This window comes from Ambystoma mexicanum, chromosome 3p, assembly GCF_040938575.1.
Source record: "Ambystoma mexicanum isolate Mex_15411 chromosome 3p, UKY_AmexF1_1, whole genome shotgun sequence".
Taxonomy (NCBI): Eukaryota; Metazoa; Chordata; class Amphibia; order Caudata; family Ambystomatidae; genus Ambystoma; species Ambystoma mexicanum.
In genome coordinates this window covers 366,059,299-366,079,266 of record NC_090925.1, presented here as the reverse complement: position 1 = coordinate 366,079,266, position 19,968 = coordinate 366,059,299, and the positions used below count along the sequence as shown (strand labels likewise).

The 19,968-nt window shown below is 46.6% G+C and overlaps 1 protein-coding gene across 3 annotated transcripts in view; it reads right to left on the bottom strand.

Moving 5' to 3' along the window:
- Window positions 1-1,632: 1,632 nt before the first annotated feature.
- Window positions 1,633-19,968, bottom strand: part of DNMT3B (DNA methyltransferase 3 beta) — a 668,820-nt gene continuing 650,484 nt past the window's right edge. For all 3 annotated transcript variants that reach the window (XM_069651024.1, XM_069651025.1, XM_069651026.1), the window contains one exon: window positions 1,633-4,113. In XM_069651024.1, coding sequence (XP_069507125.1) covers window positions 3,972-4,113 — 142 coding nt within the window. In that variant the 3' untranslated portion in view covers window positions 1,633-3,971. The remainder of the gene's footprint in view (window positions 4,114-19,968) is intronic.

Sequence of the window (19,968 nt, the reverse complement as noted above, 5' to 3'; positions counted from 1 at the left end):
TTATAGGGCAACTTAGGAGTTTCTCAGACGCCAACATTTTCAATAAAGGTTCTACAAATTGTATCCATTGTGTCAGTGTCATACTTGTGATAACATGCCTTCCCTACAAAAGGCAGAATATCTCTGAGGAGGTGCAGCTCATACTGTGACTTCTTAGAGACAACAGAGATATGAGGAGAGAAGGAGAGGGTGGAGTCGAAGATGACACCAAGGGTCTTAGCCTCACAGGAAGGAGCAGGGTGGGTGGCCAGAGAGAGAGGAAAGGAGGGAGCAGGTGTCCCGATGAGGAGGATCTAGGTCTTACTGGCATTAAGGCAGAGATCACTGTCTGCACACCATTCCTGAATTGCCGCCAGACAGTCTGGTATGAGGGAAGGAGCAGAGGTGACTGAGGGGAGCCTGAAGGAGAGCTGGGTGTCATCCGCATAGTACTGAAAGTTAAGAGCAGAATGTAGCCATGCGTTAGGCAAGAGGTGCCAGGTAGTGGTTGAAAGGCCAGGCAGAAGGTTTAGACCCCTGGGGAACACCACAAGTAGAGAGAGAAATAGAAGAGAGGAAAGACCCCAGTTGGACCTGGGAGGGTCGGTCAGTGAGAAAGGAGGTCATCCAGTGATATCCAGGTTGTCACAGAGACAGTTGAGCAGGATGGCATGATTGACCGTATCAAAAGCAGAGGATAGATCAAGGAGAATGAGGACAGAAGGAAGATTAGAGTCATGATTAGAGAGCAAGTCTTCACGTGTGTTCAGGAGAGCATTTTCCGTGCTTCTGGGCAGCTCTGAAGCCAGACTGGTGGTCGTGGAGACAACCAACAGATTTAGTATGCAGATTATGCTGGCAGATGGCCAGCTTTTCCAGGGGTTTGCCCAGGAAAGGAGTGATGGAGATCAGGTGATAGTTAGCTGGAGAGGAAGGATTGGCAGAAGGCTTCTTTAGAAGGTGGTGCACAAGGGAGTGCTTGAGGGGGAGGGGAAGGTTCCAGTGGCAAAGGAGTGATTGCAGAAATCGGCCAAGGCGGGAGCAAGGGTGTCGATGTGGTCCTGAAAGGTTCTGAATGAGCAGGGGAGAACCTGCTTTGATGAGACTTCATAGATCGGACTTGTCTAGAAACATTGTCGGGGTGAACAGGGTAAAGGAGGAGAAAGGAGGAGGAGTACTGGCCGAAGACGGGCCAGGGGTGGTAGATGAAGAGAAAGTGGACAAGGATGTCCTGAGTTTTATGGTGAAATGAGAAGCCAGGACCGTGCAGAGGGCCTGGGAGGGAACAGGAGACGTAGAGAGTGCAACAGGATTGGACAGCTTCTTGAAGTCTCTACGTTTGCAGCTCCATAAGCGTATTAACACTAGGATTAGAAGGTCCTCAAAGAGTGTGGACCTGACCCTCTTTCCATGGTAATTGTTGGTGTGCTCCTGTGACTGCTTCCTGTCTAATTGAGGGTACCCACTAGGGTTAGTGATTTAAATCCCATTTATACATCCTCAGAGTCCGCATCCTTTAGCTCAGTGCAGCCCATAGTCCCTTTGACCACCCAAAACACAGTCCACAACATCAGGCAGGGAGCTTAAGCACACAAGACATAGCGCGAATTAGCCACAGTAAAAACGAACATTGCAAAAAAAAACATGCTCACATTACAGGGAAATATTAATTTTAATGACACTATTACACGTTTTGAAAAACAGTAGGTCTTAACCATTTTTCACATAAAACAGTACAACTCACAAGACACAGCTATTGTTATTACGCTATTGAGCATCCAGACAGAACGATTCAACTAAAACCTTAAAAATCTAACATTATTAAAAAGACGACAGATTACATTATTATTTTTTTTACTTTGTTGAGCATCCAGTTAGAATAAAATGCTTCACAAAAACTTAACAATATTAAAAAGAGGCCTATATAAAAAGCCAAACATTGGATGGCATTCATAGAAGTATATTAAAAAATAGCACCAGTAAGAATACAAGAGTTGGAGCTGTTAAATAAACAAAACCTTGTTTTTACCAAATTTCTTTCTAGGTCTCAAAAAAGACTGAATAAGTGTGCATGGAAGAATAACTGTTTCAATAGTCTGTGGTTCTTAATTGAAAGGCGACACATTTTAATTTCCCTCCCCCGTAATTGTCACAACTCTCGGCCCCTCCTTGAAAATCGACCCAGACTCCCATCAGCCACCTCACAGCTCTTCCCCCACCTCCAAGTGCTGACCTATGAAATACATGCTAACAATAGCATTTGCCACAAGGGATCATGGGATTGGTTTAATAGTGCTGGCACAAATCAGAAACAGCTCCATAACTCCAGCTGAAACAAATATCAAAAGAGGTAAACCTGGTTGTAAATTATTTTGGGTAGGACAAACATTCTGTAACTGCCATGGTGTTTCTTCCAAAGGCACAGGAGATCTCAGTATTGTGCTACATTGTTTTGACTTTGAGGTGACACAAACGTGGATCTGGTTTGATTGATCAAAATATGCCTTGAGTTCAAGAAGTAAGTGAAAAGGTACTGCCCTTCGCGTATGATGGTATATATCGGATAGTAATATGGTTCAACACATTTCACTTTCTTCAGGTAAAACATACACCATTGCAATTAAATCAGCCATTACCAAGTCCTGCTTTGTTAAGGTTAAAGAACACGTAAGATAAAAGAATACACATTTTGAAATATCATTCATTTTCAAAATCAAAGACATAATAGTGTTACATTCATCACAAATTAAACAAAAATAAATATATATCCTGGGTCAGAGTGGAAAGCCATCTGAGACAGGACGTGACACTGGGATTAAGTGACAGAACAGCACCGACCGGGCATGCCACTGGGATTGAGTTAGGGAATAGCACAGATCATTAGAGACAGCACCTACCCATGGGATACATTGGGAGACCACGCTGTGTTTTGCACGGAGCCCTTGAAAATTAGCTCTGAGATATGTCTCTTTGCTCAATCCCAGTACAGTTGCCAAACAAGATTGAAATGGTGAAAACATAAATTGCACTGAACCATACTGTAAATACTAAACCATCCATCACCCAATAATGTTAAATTCATACAATTGAAAAAACGTTCAGAAAATGCATAATGTCTTCAAGTATACAACAGATACCCGATCCGGCAGTGCAATTATGTTACTGGTATTAAGTTCAAAGTTTGTTCCATGTTTAAATGGTATTGGGCACGCCAATTGATCCAATCAATGGCTGTTTTTTTCCACTCTCTCCCTTTTTGAAACATTCTAACAATCAATACCAACTCCACACCAGAGCACCCAGATGATGCACAGTAACTTTTTCCACTAACACTGATTTACTGAGTGTTTGTTAAAAATAGAGTAATTGGTTACATTACTTCTGTACTATAAGCAATTTCCAAGATGGCCATTACAGTTTCATGGTCACACAACTCTTCCCATTTTGGAGTCACTTTATTAATTCTTAGAAAGAAACCTGGAGAAGCTGACTCTAGAACTGCTGTCCTTTATGTGCGAGGAGCACCATTAAAGAATCCTTACTTGCTTATTGCAGCACCAGTTGTCCAAAAGCTGTCCTGATTTTGGTGAATAGAAGTAGTTCCCAATCTGCTGGCCTGGCGAACAGTAGACCAAGGCCCCTCCACTGGGCCGAGGCTGCTGATCTCAGCAGTGCAGTACAAAACATTCATTGTGCAGAGGTCATTCATTGTAATAAAAGATTAACATGGCTCATGATGCTCAGGCTTGTGTTCCTTATTCAACATTTCCTAAGAGATAAATCATGTGCCCCTGAGCAGGGAACCATACCTGGGTCTTTGGTTAAAGAAGTATCCAAACTCCCCCCTACAGAGCAGTACTCTTATACCAATCTCCCACCAGACATGATCATACAAGTAAAAATGTCACTTTACTGACAGCCCCCGCAATAAGTTTCATTTTCTCCTCCAATTTGGGGCTCAGGAAAGCATGTGCAAAAGGTGATCCTGAGGGTTATTCACAGGCAAAGTAATCCTTCAAAGGAGAAAACAGGTGTCGGATGACCGGGACACTCCACGATTTTCCCAGGAATTTCTGGCGGCCAGCCCGTCCCATATTGCAGATGTCTGTGTAATGAGCAGGGTATCCAAAAATCCTGTAGAAAATATAAAAAGTGTTAGGCATGCAAATCTTTGGAACTGATGAACCACGTACAGGCACAACAGACTGTCAGATTAAGAAATCCTAAATCCTTGGTTTGTATTAACACACAGTATTAAAGCTAAAACAATTGCACCTTCATTTGAAGCAAGTTAAATGATCATTCATTTTGGGAGTGTGTCAAACTGTGTCATGTTTTCAAGTTGGTTTCTGGTACAACAGCCTATCGTTTACCCACAAGAGGATGTCTTTGCTCTGTACATCGTTACCATTTAATGTATTTCTATTATGGGGCTTCTGATAATAGGAAGTACATAAGAAATACCAATGCTGAATGCATGCATGAAAAAGGAGTACTACTGCCTCGGCAGTGTAAATACAGGAGCTCAGGGACCATTTACTGTGCCTGTTCGACAGCCTGCAACATCATAGTCTGGGAAGTTGCTCTGCTGCAAGTATCTATCAGCCCGTTTTTGTCGTTTTTGAGTTTGGTTGCTGATTTAACTAGCCATCCATGTTGGAGGGATGAGGGAAAAAAAGTATACTTGTAACCAGTGCGCAAAATGTTTACTCGCCAATATTTGACTACGGCAAGTGACAAACGGTGTGCTCTGTGTATGTATAGAATTGTATTGTATTGTATTCTATATGGATTTATAAAGCGCAACAAAGACCTGGTGGCATCAATGCAGCAAATCCCGAGAGGATAAGGGAGCAACCAACATTAAACAGTGTTGTGAGCTGTTTACGGACGATGGCAAGGACATGAAAAAGATCTGCCCCCCGCACAAGCACGTTGGAAGCGGGGTACAGACAACAGAAACTGGTTAGATGACCGTAGAGATCTCTTAGGTTGATAGAGAGAAAGTTTAGGTTGAAGAAATTCTGCCCCAGCAGAATTAATGGCACGATGAACAATGCACAGGATCTTGAAATTCACTCGGCTTCTAACAGGCAGCCAGTGGAGGCGCAGTAGGAGATCACATAAGTGACAGAGTCTGGGAACATTAAGAGCAAGCCTAGCTGCTGCATTCTGCAAAATCTGATGGCGCTGGAGAAGCGCTTCAGGCTGGCCCAGATAGATTCAATTGTAATAATCTATTGACCCCATAATGGAGGCAGTCACTTTGGTGATAAAGGGAAGAACCTTCAAGATTTTAAGTTTTGAAAACCCAGTTTGGCAGAGGACATTTGCGCTTCTCTAGAGCCAGAGGCCATAACTTTTATGCCAAGGCTCTTGACTATGACCGAGGGTTTCGAACAAGGACCAAGACATGCCGGCCAGTAGAATGAGGTCCAGCCAGGGCCAACAGAGGCATTGCCGACTATCAACACCTCCGTCTTCTCTCCGTTTAGCTTGAGCCAATTATTGGCCATCCACATCCCAACCGCTGTGAGACAGTCTCTCAGCAGCTGGGAAGGATTTTCCTTAGGGGCATTTAAACGGAAGAGAATCTGGGTGTCGTCGGCAGGGTTAAAAAAGTGCGCACCAGTGCAACCATGTATAAGTTAAAAAGAAATGGAGAAAGAGCTGAGCCCTGTGGAACTCCAAAATCAATTGACATAGAAGGAGAAGTGAAAGGGGGAAGGGACACCACCTGTGTGAGATTAGAGAGAAAAGAGGAGAACCATTTCAAGGAGAAACCTGAGATTCCAGCATCGGATAGACACTGCAAAAGTCTTCGATGGTCCACAGTGTCAAAGGCAGCGGAGAGATCAAGCAAAATAAGAATGCTCATCTCTCTGCGGTCCTGTAACATTGCAATATCGTCATGGAGTGCAACCATCACAGACTCAGTGCTAATCCCTGCCTGGGCAGAAGCCTGCCTGGAGAAGATGGCGAATATGATTGGCCTCAAAATAAGCCGAAAGCTGAGGGTTGATAATAGATTCCAACATCTTCGTCATAGCAGGAAGAAGAGAAATGGGACAGTCATTTTCAGCCACTGCCGGATCAAGATGTTTTTTTTTTTTTTTAACAGCGGGGAGATCACAGCATGTTTAAGAGAATTAGGAATAAATCCATTGATGCACGAATACTCAAGTGCCTCAGTGAGAAGAGGGAACAGATTCTCGGAGAGATCATGAAGAATGTGAAGAGGAACAGAGTCAGCGGGAGAAGCAGATTTCAATTTAGATAGGGCAGCAGTGACCAAAGTATCTGTAACTGTCGCAAAAGTAAATGTGCTCGAACATTGCTCAGTCAGACAGATCGACAGATCCGTCCTGCTAAGAGAGGTAGGTCTTTCCGAAAGTATCTTTTCATGTATAACACACATTTATTCCTGAAAAAGGAAGCAATATGATCACAGTGTACTTGAGAACGAATAGCCATGGAGGGAGACTGAATAGGAGTGGATAATTCTTTGGCTACCTGGAAAAGTTCTTTAGATACACAGGGGGCATTTAAGATACGATTCGCATAATACTGAGCCTTAGCTGTTTTTATAGAACTCTGATAGTTATTTTGTGCTTGTGTGTAGGCCGACTTAGTGACAGTCATGCAGGAGATGCCATTTTCATTCAAAACCGCAACAATTGTTTCAGCAGCCTCAACTCCGATGGACTGAAGGTACAGAGCAGGTAGGAAGCAACTGAGAAGGAGCTAAAATGTCGCCTCTGTGTTTCAAGGCGGCCACTAGAACGTTGCAGGCATTCATACCCTCATTCCTACTCTGTTGGGTTATTGCCGCAACGGAGTTAGAAATAGATACAGTAGGAACCTTGGACCAGCGCCGTTGAAGTTTCATATCTTTAGGTAACGTGCATAGAAGAACAAACAGAACTAAATAATGATCTGACCATAGCACAGGTAGGGGACCAAATGCGAAAAGGTTAGGAATATTAGAAAAAAATTAGATCAAGCTGATTTCCCTCAACATGCGTGCGACTGTGATTGCAGAGGGGGAAACCATAATCTGCAAGAGAGGCAACAAGTTTACACGCTTGAGGATCAGAAGGCTGATTGAGGTGGAGATTGAAATCTCTCAATAGAACTAACTGAGGATAGATGAGAGCTAGATCGACTACAGTTTGCACAAATTCAGCTACAAACTGGTTAGTGGCGTAGCCCAGAGGGCGATAAACAATGAGAAAGTAAACAGAGTATTCCAGAGAAACCTGCATTTTAATGAAAAGCAGCTCACACATATGTTTGTGAGCAGGTTTAACAGGCTGACAGTTGAACGCTTTCTCAACTATAAAGGCAACACCGCCTCCAGCTTTAGGAGTGGGCCGATCCTGTTGAAATATGGTGTAATTTGCAGGGAGCATCCGAAAAATATTGGTAACAGAGTGTGAGTTAAAGCAAGTTTCAGTAATACATAGCATATTGGGAGCATAGGATCCTAAAATATGCCAGATGTCATCCCGGTGAGCCACTGCAGAGCGGGCATTAATTAGAAAAGCCGTTAGAACAGGCGGAAGGTATAGAAAACCATTAGGTCAAAGCAATTTAGTAGGGGTTAGGGCAGTTAATTCATCATGCGTGTAATGAATCCGAGTGGAAAGGAGGCCAGTACCTTCTCTGTTACCCGCCCAGGGCTCAGACTGGTCCCGGACGGGCACATACGGCTTGCCTTAATTGCGCCTTTGGCACGCTGACCGCGCAGCTGCTGCCTGGGCATACTCTTCGGCACATACTTGCCAGAGGGAATCAAAACTGAGGCGTAGCACCGCCAAATACTTAACAAAGAAACTTGCCAAAGTCCACGGAAGATGCTTGGAAAACTGACAGGGGAGAGGCAGCAGCAAGGGGAGAGTGTCAGCAAGCGATGAGGGTAATTGGAAAGTGAGCAACCAACTTAAAAAATACAATTCTATAGCACAATCAATTTAAAAAAGGGTAAATACTCACAATAACAAGATATAAAATAGCACAGTAAAATCAGTTTTAAAGGAAGGATCTGTGATCCTTATCATAATCATGTTTAGAACGGAATGGGCATTTTGTTGGCTTCAGTCCTGCCCCACCACGTTAATGGTTACTATTTTGCAGTGATCCGTTTCATTTTTTCCATAATTGTTTTTGTATTTATGTCTCTAGTTTCAATTATATTGTTTTCAAATAGAATGCCTAAGTATTCTAGGGACCCAGCTTGCCATTTGAGGGCTGTATCTCTTATGTTTTTGGAACAGTGCATGCTAAGTAGCTTTACTTCAGATTTAATTGCTAAGAGTGTAACCAGAAACCTTCGAATTTTGGAGCTGAAGTTTTAAGGTGTGTAGTTAGAAGTTGTGGGTCCGGTTTGCCAATTACAACTATGAAAGCTTCTGCAGCCAAACTTTTGATTTTGCTTTCTTTGGCTAATAGCTGAAATAATTTAAATAATTTAGGCATGAATATTCTTAGGAAAGATTGTATAGAAACTTGCCTTGTAGCCGTCTGACCCCAGAATTAAGTAATTGCTAGCTTGCAAGATTTCAGAGCTAATAAATGGATACTTTATGTGTGCTTGTTCAAGTCTATTTTTGGAAGAAGCTCTCCATACCTTGGATATTAGTGAAAGATCCCTTTGTATGAAGTTTAATACAGAATTTTCATAGGCCCTTTTAAATTCCTAATTCATCTTTGATTGAAGAGATAAGCGATTGTGATTTTGTTATGATGTAAGTAATTGGCTAGAAGCCTGACACTTTTAATAGCTGAAAAGAAATGATTTACCATTTTTGTGTGCAGCCATAACCTGGCACGTATTCTGAGGAGAACACTGTACTCCGACTTTAAATGTTTAAACTCTAAGAAGGTCTTATTTTAATAGATTTTCCAAATATTTGATACGTCTTTCTGTTTTGAAATATCTGCTTTTATACATCAACCATTGTCCTTCTAAAAATGGGTTTCATAGCATCCCAAAGTTAATCAAAGTTAATCAATGAGTATTGTACTTTTGTCATTTTCTATGAAGTAATTTTGAATTGATAGTGTAACGTGTTGGTTACCTTGAATAGATTCAATAACCTCTTCATCATATTGTTTTACTTTGATTCTGAGCAGATAGTTCTGGAGTCACACTTATAAATGCCTGATCGGAAAATGCAAATAGGATCAATTAAGGGGTCAACGGCTATGTTGATGTTAAGCAATCAATTCTAGAGTAACTCTAATGGAGGAATTGTTCAAATGTAAACAATTCCTGTCCCATAGGGTGGTGAATTCTTGGCACATTTGGTTAATATTTCAAGAGATTTGTTTGTTCTCAATTTTGTTTGTGATTGCTTATCCAGGATAGCGTATATAAGGAAGTTAAAGTCCCCCAATTATCAGTTTTTTATTGAATGACATTTCTAATAGTTCCTTCTCGATTTTATTCCAGAATAGGGTGATATCTTGAGTAGGAGAGAAAATGCCTGTAATGTAAATGTTTTCTGAGTGATATCTATGGGATACATTACTCACCGTAATCGTATTTCTGATGCTTGTATCGGCTTAGATTCTCATGCTGTGCATAGGCCTACATCTAGTGGAAGCTGCAGAGTATTACAGTTGTTGTTTGCAAAATTCAAAAAGGGACGTTGACAGGGCATGCCAGTAATACTATCCCTAGTGTGACGTCCACTGTATCCATGGTCCTTCACTTGTCAAGGTCCCTCAAATTGTTATTTTTCTGACATGAGGTAGCATTAAGTGTAGCGTGAGTACAGATGTATCCAAGCAGATACGTATCAGACAAGCTCAAAAGCATCCATGCGCCTTCTCTCCAAGGGGAGGAAGGGTGGGCGCATGTGAATCTAAGCAGATACAAGCATCAGAAATACGATTACGGTGAGTAATGTATACCTTCTGAGGCTTGTGGAATCTGCTTAGATCACATGCTGTTCATAGATTAGCGAGCAATGTTAGGAGAAGGTGGTGGGATGTGAGAAGGTTCATGGGTGAACAGAAAACCGTTTGTCCCACCTGTTTATCTGTCTTGGAATGTGTGTCAATGCAGAAGTGCTGAGTGAAAGTGTGTACTGAGCTCCATGTAGCTGCTTTGCAAATGCTGTGTTTTGGGGGCCATTTGCAATAAATGCCAGAGTATCTCCTGCGCTCCTTGTGGAGTGAGCTCTTGGCGCAAAAGGCAGTGTCTTGTCTGACAGGTAATCGCACAGTTGTATGCACCCGACTATCCATCTGGAGATGGCATTCTTGGAAGTGCAATCCCCTTCTCTGCCTGGGGCTACGGAGACAAACAGTTGGTCTTTTTTCCTTACATCTACTGTATGGTGTTTTACCTTAGCTGAGCTTTTTGGGTTCTGGAAGAAAGCCAGAAGCTCAATGGACTGGTTCACATGAAATTTTGAGATGAACTTAGGAGAGAACCTAGGATGAGTATGTAAAACCAGTTTGTCCTTGTGTATGACAAAGAAAGGATCCTGCACTGAAAACACTTGCAATTCACTAATTCTTCTTATGGAAGTAATAGCCACTAAGAAGGCAGTCTTGTAAGTCAGGTGTTTAAGACTTGACTTGTGCATCGGCTCGAAAAGGGGGTCCCATGAGCTTAGCGAGTACTACGTTGAGATCCCATCCAGGCGGCGGCTTTGAAATCGGAAAGTGGAATCTCTTTACTCCCTCCATGAATGCCTTGATGACCAGCACCTTCCACCAAGATACGTTACTGTGGGTGGTGGTGTAGGCGGACAAGGCCGCAAGCTGGACCTTCAAAGAGTTAAATACTAAACCTGAGTCTAAGTGGAGCATATCATTTAGAATGTGGGATGGGGTACATTCTATGGGGTTAATTTGTTTAGACTGGCACCAAATTACAAATCTCCTCCACTTGTCAAAATAACAGTGTCTAGTGTTAGGCTTTCGTGCTTCCTTCGGGATATCCATGCACCTCTGAAGTAGGTTAAGATGTCCGAACTCTATGACTTCAGGAGCCATGCTGCCAAGTTCAATGAGTGAGGTTGAGGGTGCACTGTTAATCCCCCATGCTAAGTGAGTAGATTAGTCAGGCACGGGAGCTTGATGGGATCGCACATCGCCAGTTTGCACAGATGTGGATACCAAGGTTGTCTAGCCCACATAGGAGCAACTAGGATGCGCGTCACTTGTTCCTTGTGGATCTTGTTCCCCAGCTTGTTCATGAGAGGAGTCGGAGAGGGGGGAGGGGGGGAAGCGTAAGCAAATTTCCCTGACCAATTCATCCATAGGGCGTTCACCTTGGAGCCTGGCTGGGGGAACCTGGACACAAAGTCTTGGCATTGACTGTTATCTATTGTGGGGAAACCCCATTAAGAGAAGAGGCACTCTACGACCCCTGTGTCTAGTTGCCATTCGTGTTCCTCTGGTAGGTGATCGCTGCTCAGTGAGTCTGCCAGAGAGTTGCGTTCCCCTGGAACGTGCTGTGACGATAGGAATATTTTCCGTCTGAGTGCCCATTTCCAAATTTGTTGCGCTAGCTTGGACAGATTTGGAGAACGTGTGCCCCCCTGTTTGTTTGTTTTTTCAAACCGTTTTTAAACCTTTATTTATTCAGCTTGATGACACAAAAGAGTACAGGCAGAGGCCCGAAACGGGGTAAGCATTTGTCAATTACAATACAAATCAATGGGACACAGCATTGTTTTTTGACTCGGGTAATAAGCATGAGAGATACAGCAGGCCAGTAGAAGCCCAGGCAATCAAAAGTTCAAGCCCTGTTGGGCGTGGAGGGACAGGGAACAGGGGATGCCTGTCAGAGTCTATATCAGCAGGTGCCATGTAGGAACGGAACTTCAACCAGATATTCCTGGGCCTTGAATGTGTCGGCTGCTGGTTAGACCAGGCCTCTTCTGTGTCCGATGCCCAGGTTACCGCCCCAAGCCACTGCGTATGCGTGGGTGGGCAGGACGAAGCCAGCATTGTAAGATGCAACGGACAGCCAACAGCATGCAAAGGCCAGCCAGTTTTTTTGGAATCACGACCCAGGCCAGGGAAATCATGGAAAAGACACAATAATGGGGAGGGGATGATTATACAGTCCAGGATAGCTGGCACGGTAGCACATACCGCCTCCCAGTACCGTTGTCAGCTCCGCACCTGGGGCATCTGGGAGAATGGTCCCTTGATATGTGGTGTAGCCGGATAGGAGTGAGATGGTACCGTTGTAGGACTTTGAACTGGAGCAGTTTAAAACGGGAATTAAAGGACACATTGTGAGTGCGCGCGCACATCTGCTTCCAACGGTCGTCAGACATTTCTGTCTCCAAGTCCTCCGCCCATTTACGCTTCAGTTTGTCACAGGGAGGGGTTGTTCTGGTTTGCAATAGGATATATAGTCAGGATACCTTTCCTCTAAAGGAGCTAAAGTCACATAACTCTGCGACTAACGGGTCATCAGGAGGTAGTGCAGGGAAATCCGGGTATCTGATTTTGTGGGCTTTCCGGAGGGATGAGTATTGAAGCCACGTGGACGGCTTTTGTCTAAGAGCGGGTGGTAGGTCCGGCCACTCGATAAAGTTGCCATCGTCAAAGGTGTCACGGATTGATACTTAGCCGCGTGTCACCCAGCGGCGAATGATGGATAGTGGTAGGTCAGGGACCCCAGGGAGGAAGTTCCATAGAGGCAAGTCGCCGTGGAATGGATAGGGGATGCCTAGTAGTTTCCAGGTTTTAGAGAGGGCCAGGGAGGTGCTAACAACAGGGTCCAGTGACTCTAACACTGCCGGTAGGGGGAATAGGATTAGAGAGCGGACATCTCGGTCACTCACTGCCATTTTCTCAAGTCTGGCATGGGGAGGAGGGTCCTGTGTGTTGAACCAGTAAGAAGCGAACTGTGCCTGTGCCACCAGCCAATATTTGAGAAAGTCGGGGGCATTAAATCCTCCACTCTCCATGGGAGTGGTCAAAGTTGCGAATTTTAATTGAACTGCCCCAGAATGCCACAAAAAGGTATTAATGGTACGAGCTAGCGCTTGGAAGAAACTATCACCCGGCCATAGGGGTAAGTTGATGAACTTATATAACAGTTGTGGAAGTACCACCATTTTTAGGATCCCAATCCGGCCAGCCAACGAGATTGGGAGTCTCGCCCAGCTAGACGCCTTTTCAGTGAGTTTCGTGAGGTATTTCTGGTAGTTCTCCTCAATCAATGTCGAGGGTGACGAGTAACTTCTATTCCAAGGTAAGTGAAGTTCGACTGCGACCAAGTGAACCCCATGAGATCAGGAGGGGAGAGCGTGTTGTCAGTGAGCGGGAACAGTGTAGATTTGGAGCAGTTTACCTTCAGTTCAGAGATATGTCCAAAATGGGTGACGTCCTCCAGTTTCGGGGCAAGGTTGACAGAGGGGAATGGATATAGAGAAGGGTGTTGTCCCCATATAAAGAGATAATATCGGCTTGGCCCTCCGTTCGCAGACCCCTATGTGCATGACACTGGCGAATCCTGTCAGCGAACAGTTCCATGGCTATAGTGAAAATTAAGGGAGAGAATGGGCAGCCCTGCCTTGTGCCCCTGGCAACACGGAACAGGGGGGGAACACCTGTCCTCGGTACAGACCCTGGCCACCGGACTGTAATAGAGTAAACAAACCCATGAGCGAAACCTGGGCCCGAATTAGCATTTTTCAAGGACCCGCCACAGATACCTCCACAACACCGAGTCGAAGGCCTTCTGCATGTCCAGTGCTGCAGTGACTGCCTGCACTTTCAGGCTGATCCCACTGATAATATTAAATAGGCGCCTAAGGTTCAGAGAGGTAGATCGTTCCGGGATTAATGATATGTGGCATATAGGGGGATAGGCGCAAGGATAGCAGTTTTGCAAAAATGTTAATGTCGTAGTTAATTAATGATAGGGGGCGATATAATCCGCATTGGGTGGGGGGTTTGCCAGGTTTGAGAAGGACTGTTATTATAGCTTCTCGGAGAGAAGGAGGGAGTATACCCACTTCGCAGACCTCATCCCAAAGGGCCATCAGATCGGGAATGGGGAGCGGCTTGAAGCGTTTATAAAATTCTACCGGAAGACCGTCTGAGCCCGGGGACATACCGGTTGATACCGAGTCTATAGCCTCTGAGAATTCCTCCTCAGTGAACTGTCTCTCAAGGGAGCTATTAGCTTCATAAGAGAGGACAGAAAGGGGGAGGCTGTCCAGGAAGTCGTCGATCTCAGCCTAGGGGCGCACTCGTCATCCGAGTAGAGGGCTTCGTAAAAAGCCAAGAACTCTGTGTTGATATCCTGCGGGAGTGTGGCTAGGGTACCATCAGTTCTCTCGATGGCCGGGATGTTGGGGGAACATAGCTTGCGGCGGATGAGTCTGGCTAAAACACGGCCCGGTCTCTCCTCCTCCCCGTATTTTCTCGCAAGCTGGGGGTTATCAAGAAATTTCACCTTGCGCTCCGCATGGGACCGGAACACGTCCAGCTCCAGCCCGAGAGACGCTAGGATCTCAGGAGATTGAAGAAGAGCGTATTGAGACTCGAAGGAAGCCAGGACTGCCTCACTTTTCCGGATGTCCCCCTGGATTGCCCTCAGTATGCCCCTTTCCTTTGAGATGGCGATGCCTCTAATGTAGACTTTAAATGTTTCCCATAAAGTGGAGTGGGCAGGGACCGAGTTGGTATTGGTCTCGAAGAAGTCCTCGATTGCGGTCTCTAGTTCTGAGACAAAGGCTGTGTCGAGCAGGGAGTATGGTTTCATCTTCCACACCCGTGCCTTTTCATAGTCAGGGCCCCAACAAAGGGAGATAGTCACCGGGGAGTGGTCAGACAGGGTTCTAGGAAGGATTGTTTGGAGTGAAATGTTTCTAATCAGTATGACTGATATCAGCCAACTATCAATTCTGGAATGGGAGTCGTGGACTGAAGAATAGAAGGAGTATGTCCGGGACTCTGGATTTAGGAGTTGCCATGAGTCTACAATGGACAACCCGGGTAGGGACGTCAGAATGGTGTAGGCTGCTTTGGAGAGTTGGCGGGGTCTGGAGCCAGATCTGTCAAGGTCTACGTCTAGTATTGTGCTGAAGTCACCCCCCCATAGTATAGGCACCATGGGGAAGCTGGCCAACAGAGATGCTAGTTGGAGGTAAAATTCGGGGTCATCGATATTAGGGCCATAAATGTTCAACACCACCAATTCTTTGTTTTGCAGATCGCCATGGAGCAACACATCTAACCAGTGGGTCAGTTTGTGAAAATGTACAGGTGAATTTGAGGCTTTTGTGGATCAGGGTCATGACCCCCCGACTCTGGGTAGAGTAGTTGGTATAATATCTTTGGGATCCCCACTCTTTGGAGGATCTTTCACAGTGTTCAGCACATGCATGCGTTTCTTGAAGAAACAGGATTTTTACTCCATGGCGCTCAGCGTGTAATTGCAACTGTCGCATTTTTTTATAGTTACCCAGCCCCCGAACGTTCCAGCTCATGAACGTTACACTGTCATCTCCATCTGAAGCAATAGCACTGGACAGACTGTGTACCTCGGTCGGATAGCGGTCTAGGGCCTTGAGCCCAGGATATGTGAGCAGGTCTCCATTTGGAGTTTGACTGACCTGGCATTATCCCACACTCCACCCTCTTTGTGAACATCAAGCCTTTTTTGACATAACTCCCGTCCCAACCCACCCCCACCCACATCCCTCCCCCAATCAGAGGAATGACAACCCCATAACCAAATAATCAAATCCAAACCAATGGCATCAATGCCTGGGGGCCTGTGTGCTGGCCTGGCAGCAATGCTCCGGGCTGGGGGCACAATAAGGATAGAGAATGTGCATTTGAAACATTAACCTAAAGGTTGCATAGACACTCGTGGCGGGGGAGGTCAGAACATCATAAGGCAGAATGAGCTGTACTCCTATGTCTGATGGATGGGTCCCCTACTCACAAGGGGCAGGGTACCCCCCCACCCCCTCCCAATGGGTGTCTGAACATGTAACAAGTGGCAACATGGTGATTCGGCAAAAAAACAGTTAAGCAGGAAAGTGCTCATCAATGAATCTGGATGCCTCTTCTGGGATTGTGAAAAAAAGACTTGGTTGGAGTGCTCGATTCAAAGCTTGGCAGGGTATAGCATGGAGTATTTAACCTGCAAGTCTCGTAGATGTTTTTTAACTGCCATGAATGTTTTGCGTTCCTGTTGAACTGCAACAGAAAAATCAGGATATAAGTGAATCCTAGAGGACCCCAGAAAGAGCTCTCCCTTAGCTCTCGCAGCCCTGAGCAGGGCGTCCCGGTCACGGAAGTTCAGAACCCTGGCTATGATTGGGCGCAGGGGCGCACGAGGCCTGGGTTTCGCTGATAAGGCTCGATGGGCTCTTTCTATTGCAAACTGTGGTGAGAGCTTAGGGGAGTCAAGCAGTGCTAGTAGGGTGCGCTCCAAAAAGTCTTCCATGGGCTCTTTGATGTTGTCCTCAGGGACCCCAATTATGCAGAGGTCATTACGTCTGGAGCGCGATTCAAGGTCCTCATTCTTTTTGGCGACCTCCAGCACCCGTCTGGACAAAGAGGAGACCTCCGCCCGAAGAGCGCCCAAGTCGTCCTCCGTGACTCCAACCCTCGCCTCAATTTCAGCCACTCGGCTGTCTGTCTTCTTGATGTGCGCTTTAATTGAGGATATGGAACCATTCATATCATCCAGCTTGGAGTGTAATGTAGTGAATCCCTCCCGGATGTATTCCATCATTTTCTGTGAGTCTACAGATTCCGGAGGGGTCGAGGTGGTTGGGGCGGGTTCCGACTCCTCCACCGACTGTCTGGACGGGGTCTTGGCAAACATATTGATGGAGCTCTGTTTTTCCCCCCTCCTGCGCCCTTAGTCATGATGAGAGTTATGCTCAGTTCCGTTGGCCCTGGGGGCCAGTATGTGCAGAAAGCGTGCTAGGGAATAGAGAGGCCTACACACACTGGGCCGGGGGGTGAGCAAGGGTGCCCACAGTGAACTTCACTAGTCCCAACTGGCCCGCGGCCCCCGGCAAACCGCAAGCACCCGGGACGTGTAATATTGGACCCCGCAGGCAATCCGATCCTCCGGAGCGCAGTGTATGTGTGCCAGCGCACAAGGGTTCCAGAGATAGGAGCGTCCGGGAACATCCTATCTAGCAGTAGACATGGTCAGGGTGTGGAACCACAGAAGCCAGCGCAGGACGTGGGGGCACTGTGGTCTCCGGGCCCCGAGTACTCGGATATGCCGGTGAATAGCAGCAGTAGAGTAGCAAGTGATCAAGTGGACCAGGGATGGTGGGTAGGGGAACCTGGGCTGATCCCAGCACAGTCTGTTTGCGCCGGGTCACTGGTAAGGCAAGTGGGTAGTGTTCACAGATCCAGTTGTAAGCTTATTGTCCAAACCGCCACAAGCACTGCACCCAGTTAGCCACTCCATCAAGATTCTTAAAGCAGGGGGGCAGCAGTTGGTTGAGGACGAGCAGCGTCCACAGGGAGCAGAGCACCCACCCCCGCTCCGCCACAGTGCCGTCTACAGCAGTACCAGTGCTGAGGGGTATGTCTCCTTGCCTATGTACCCTTAAGAGTTCACGTGCACCTGTATGTGCTTCTTGGCTGTTCAAGTGGGTTGTGTTCCTCCACGTATCCAGGTATTCAAACCGCTAATGGCTTTATCAACCACCCACTGGCGGCCATGCCATAGCACCCCCCGTGGCTCGGGTACCGCAATTGCACTGAGTGGTAGCCTGAGGAGGTCAAGAGTAGTGCCAGCCCCCGCCACGTGTCGGGTGCTCACATATGATGGGGCAGGCCGCCGCAAAGTGTTACACGTCCCAGGGGTGGAGGTGGGGCCGGTCCGAAATGTGCATTGGGTCGGTGCTAGCTAGCAGCCCCCCTAGCCCCAGGGACTTACCATTGGGTCCAGGCGCCAGGGGAACCACTGCGGACACCCCACACCAGCAGCAGCCTCCCCACGCGGTGCAGCAGAGCTGGTCCGCTCAATGCTGGGGCGACACAGCCCGCGCTACGGTCCGGCGGGCCACCAGGTCCAAGCAGGGCTCCCCAAGCCGCGACCACGACAGCACTCAGGGAGGCGCTCCTCTCCCCGGCGCAGCAGTGCCCAGGCGGGATCGGCTCCAGGAGACTGGTGATGGGCTGGCTGAGGATTTTGTACTGTTGGCAGAACGACTACTATATCGTCCAACTGACCGCTTGCCTGAGACCACTGTTTCGCCAACCACTCCTGCATGGGTTGCATGCGCGCATGTGGTACCAAGTAAATGCAAGATGCCATTATGCCTAGCAAATGCATAGATTTGCGTACGCTTATCTGGCGGCCGGCTTCATAATGAGAAATTTGCAGTAACATGTTTTGGACTCTCCCTCTGATGGAAAGACCAACCCCTCTTCTGAGTTTATTACAGCTCCTAGGAACTGTTTGGTTGTGCTCGGCACTACGCTTGATTTTTTCTCGTTTTTTGAGAAGCCCAACTGAAAGAGAAGGTTGATAGTTCTTTGAATGTTTTGTCTGCAAATGTGGGTTGTCTCCCCCGTAATCAGCCAGTCGTCTAGGTTAGTGTACACTGGGATTGCCTCCCTGCGCAGGTGCGCTGCCACCACCGCCAGTACCTTTGTGAATACGCTTGGTGCGGATGCTATACTAAAGGATAGCACTTGGAATTGGTAGTGTTGGTTTGCCATCTTCGACCGCAAGAATCTTCTGTGCGCTGGGAACATTGAAATATGAAAATAAGCATCTTTCATATCCAATGTCGCCATGTAATCCCGCCGCTTTAGCAGAGGGAATACTTCTTGTAGCGTAGTCATGCAGAACTTTTGTGGCTTGACATATTTGTTTGTAGGGCGTAAGTCTAATACTGGGCGCATTGTTAGATCTTTCTTTGGCACAAGGAAGTAGGTTGAATAAATACCCTTGTTTACCTGGTTGGCCGGGACGATTTCTATGGCATCCTTCTGGAGCAGCGTTGCGATTTCCTTGAGTAGGATGCGTTGGTCTTCCCTCGAGTGAGTTTTCTGGCACGGCGGATGGTTCCGGAGTCGCTGGATGAGCTCCACACAATAGCCGCCTGCCACGGTGGATAGCAACCATTTGTCTGAGGTGATTCCCTCCCATGCTTGGGTGAAGTTTGAAATACGCCCTCCAACTGGAGAGACATGGGAGGGCACCTGAAGCGGGTAGTCACTGTTTTGCAGGTGTGGTACCACCTCTAGATGAGGAGGACCTACCCCGGCCATGGGATCTGCGCTGCCCCCTTTGGTAACCTTGTGAGGCCTGGCCTTGATTGTTACCCCAGGATGCTCCCTGATCCTGATTGTAGCCTGAAACCCTCTGTGAATTTTGCCCACGTGAGCGACAAAAATTACTATGCCTCTCAGCCCAGTGGGTTTATTAGTTAGCTGGCCCAATGACTTTAGAGTATTGTATTCCTCTTAAGCAGTTTTCAAGGCGTCTTCAACAGCCTTTCCAAAGAGTATGTTGGGCTCAATAGGCATATTAAGACGCGTGGCTTGCGTCTCTTGCTTGAACCCGGATTGGCGTAGCCAAGGATGACGCTTAATAATAGTTTCCTCTGCAATAATCCTGCCTGCGTTATCAGCGGCATCCAGATTACTCTTTAACGTGCAGCTTGATACTGCACTGCTTTCTGCTGTCACAAGACACAAAGGGGTTCAGGGGCTGATGATAAAGCGGACACTTCATCCCATTAATGACAGTTAAAACTCGCCAGAAGAGTGGTGTTATTAGCTATTCTTGCCTGAAAGACAGCCGACAAGGCCATTTTCCTCCCCATCGTGTACAGCTTCTTGCTCTCCTTGTCTGGAGGAGCTTCTGAAGAGGCTAGGGGTGTTCCCACTCTCTTCCTGGTTGTAGTAACTACCAGAAAGTTAGGTTTGAGCTGTCCCCTGATATTGAGAGGGTCTGATGGAGCAGGTTGATGCAGGGATTAACTTAGTAGTGGCTGGTTATCTATAGGT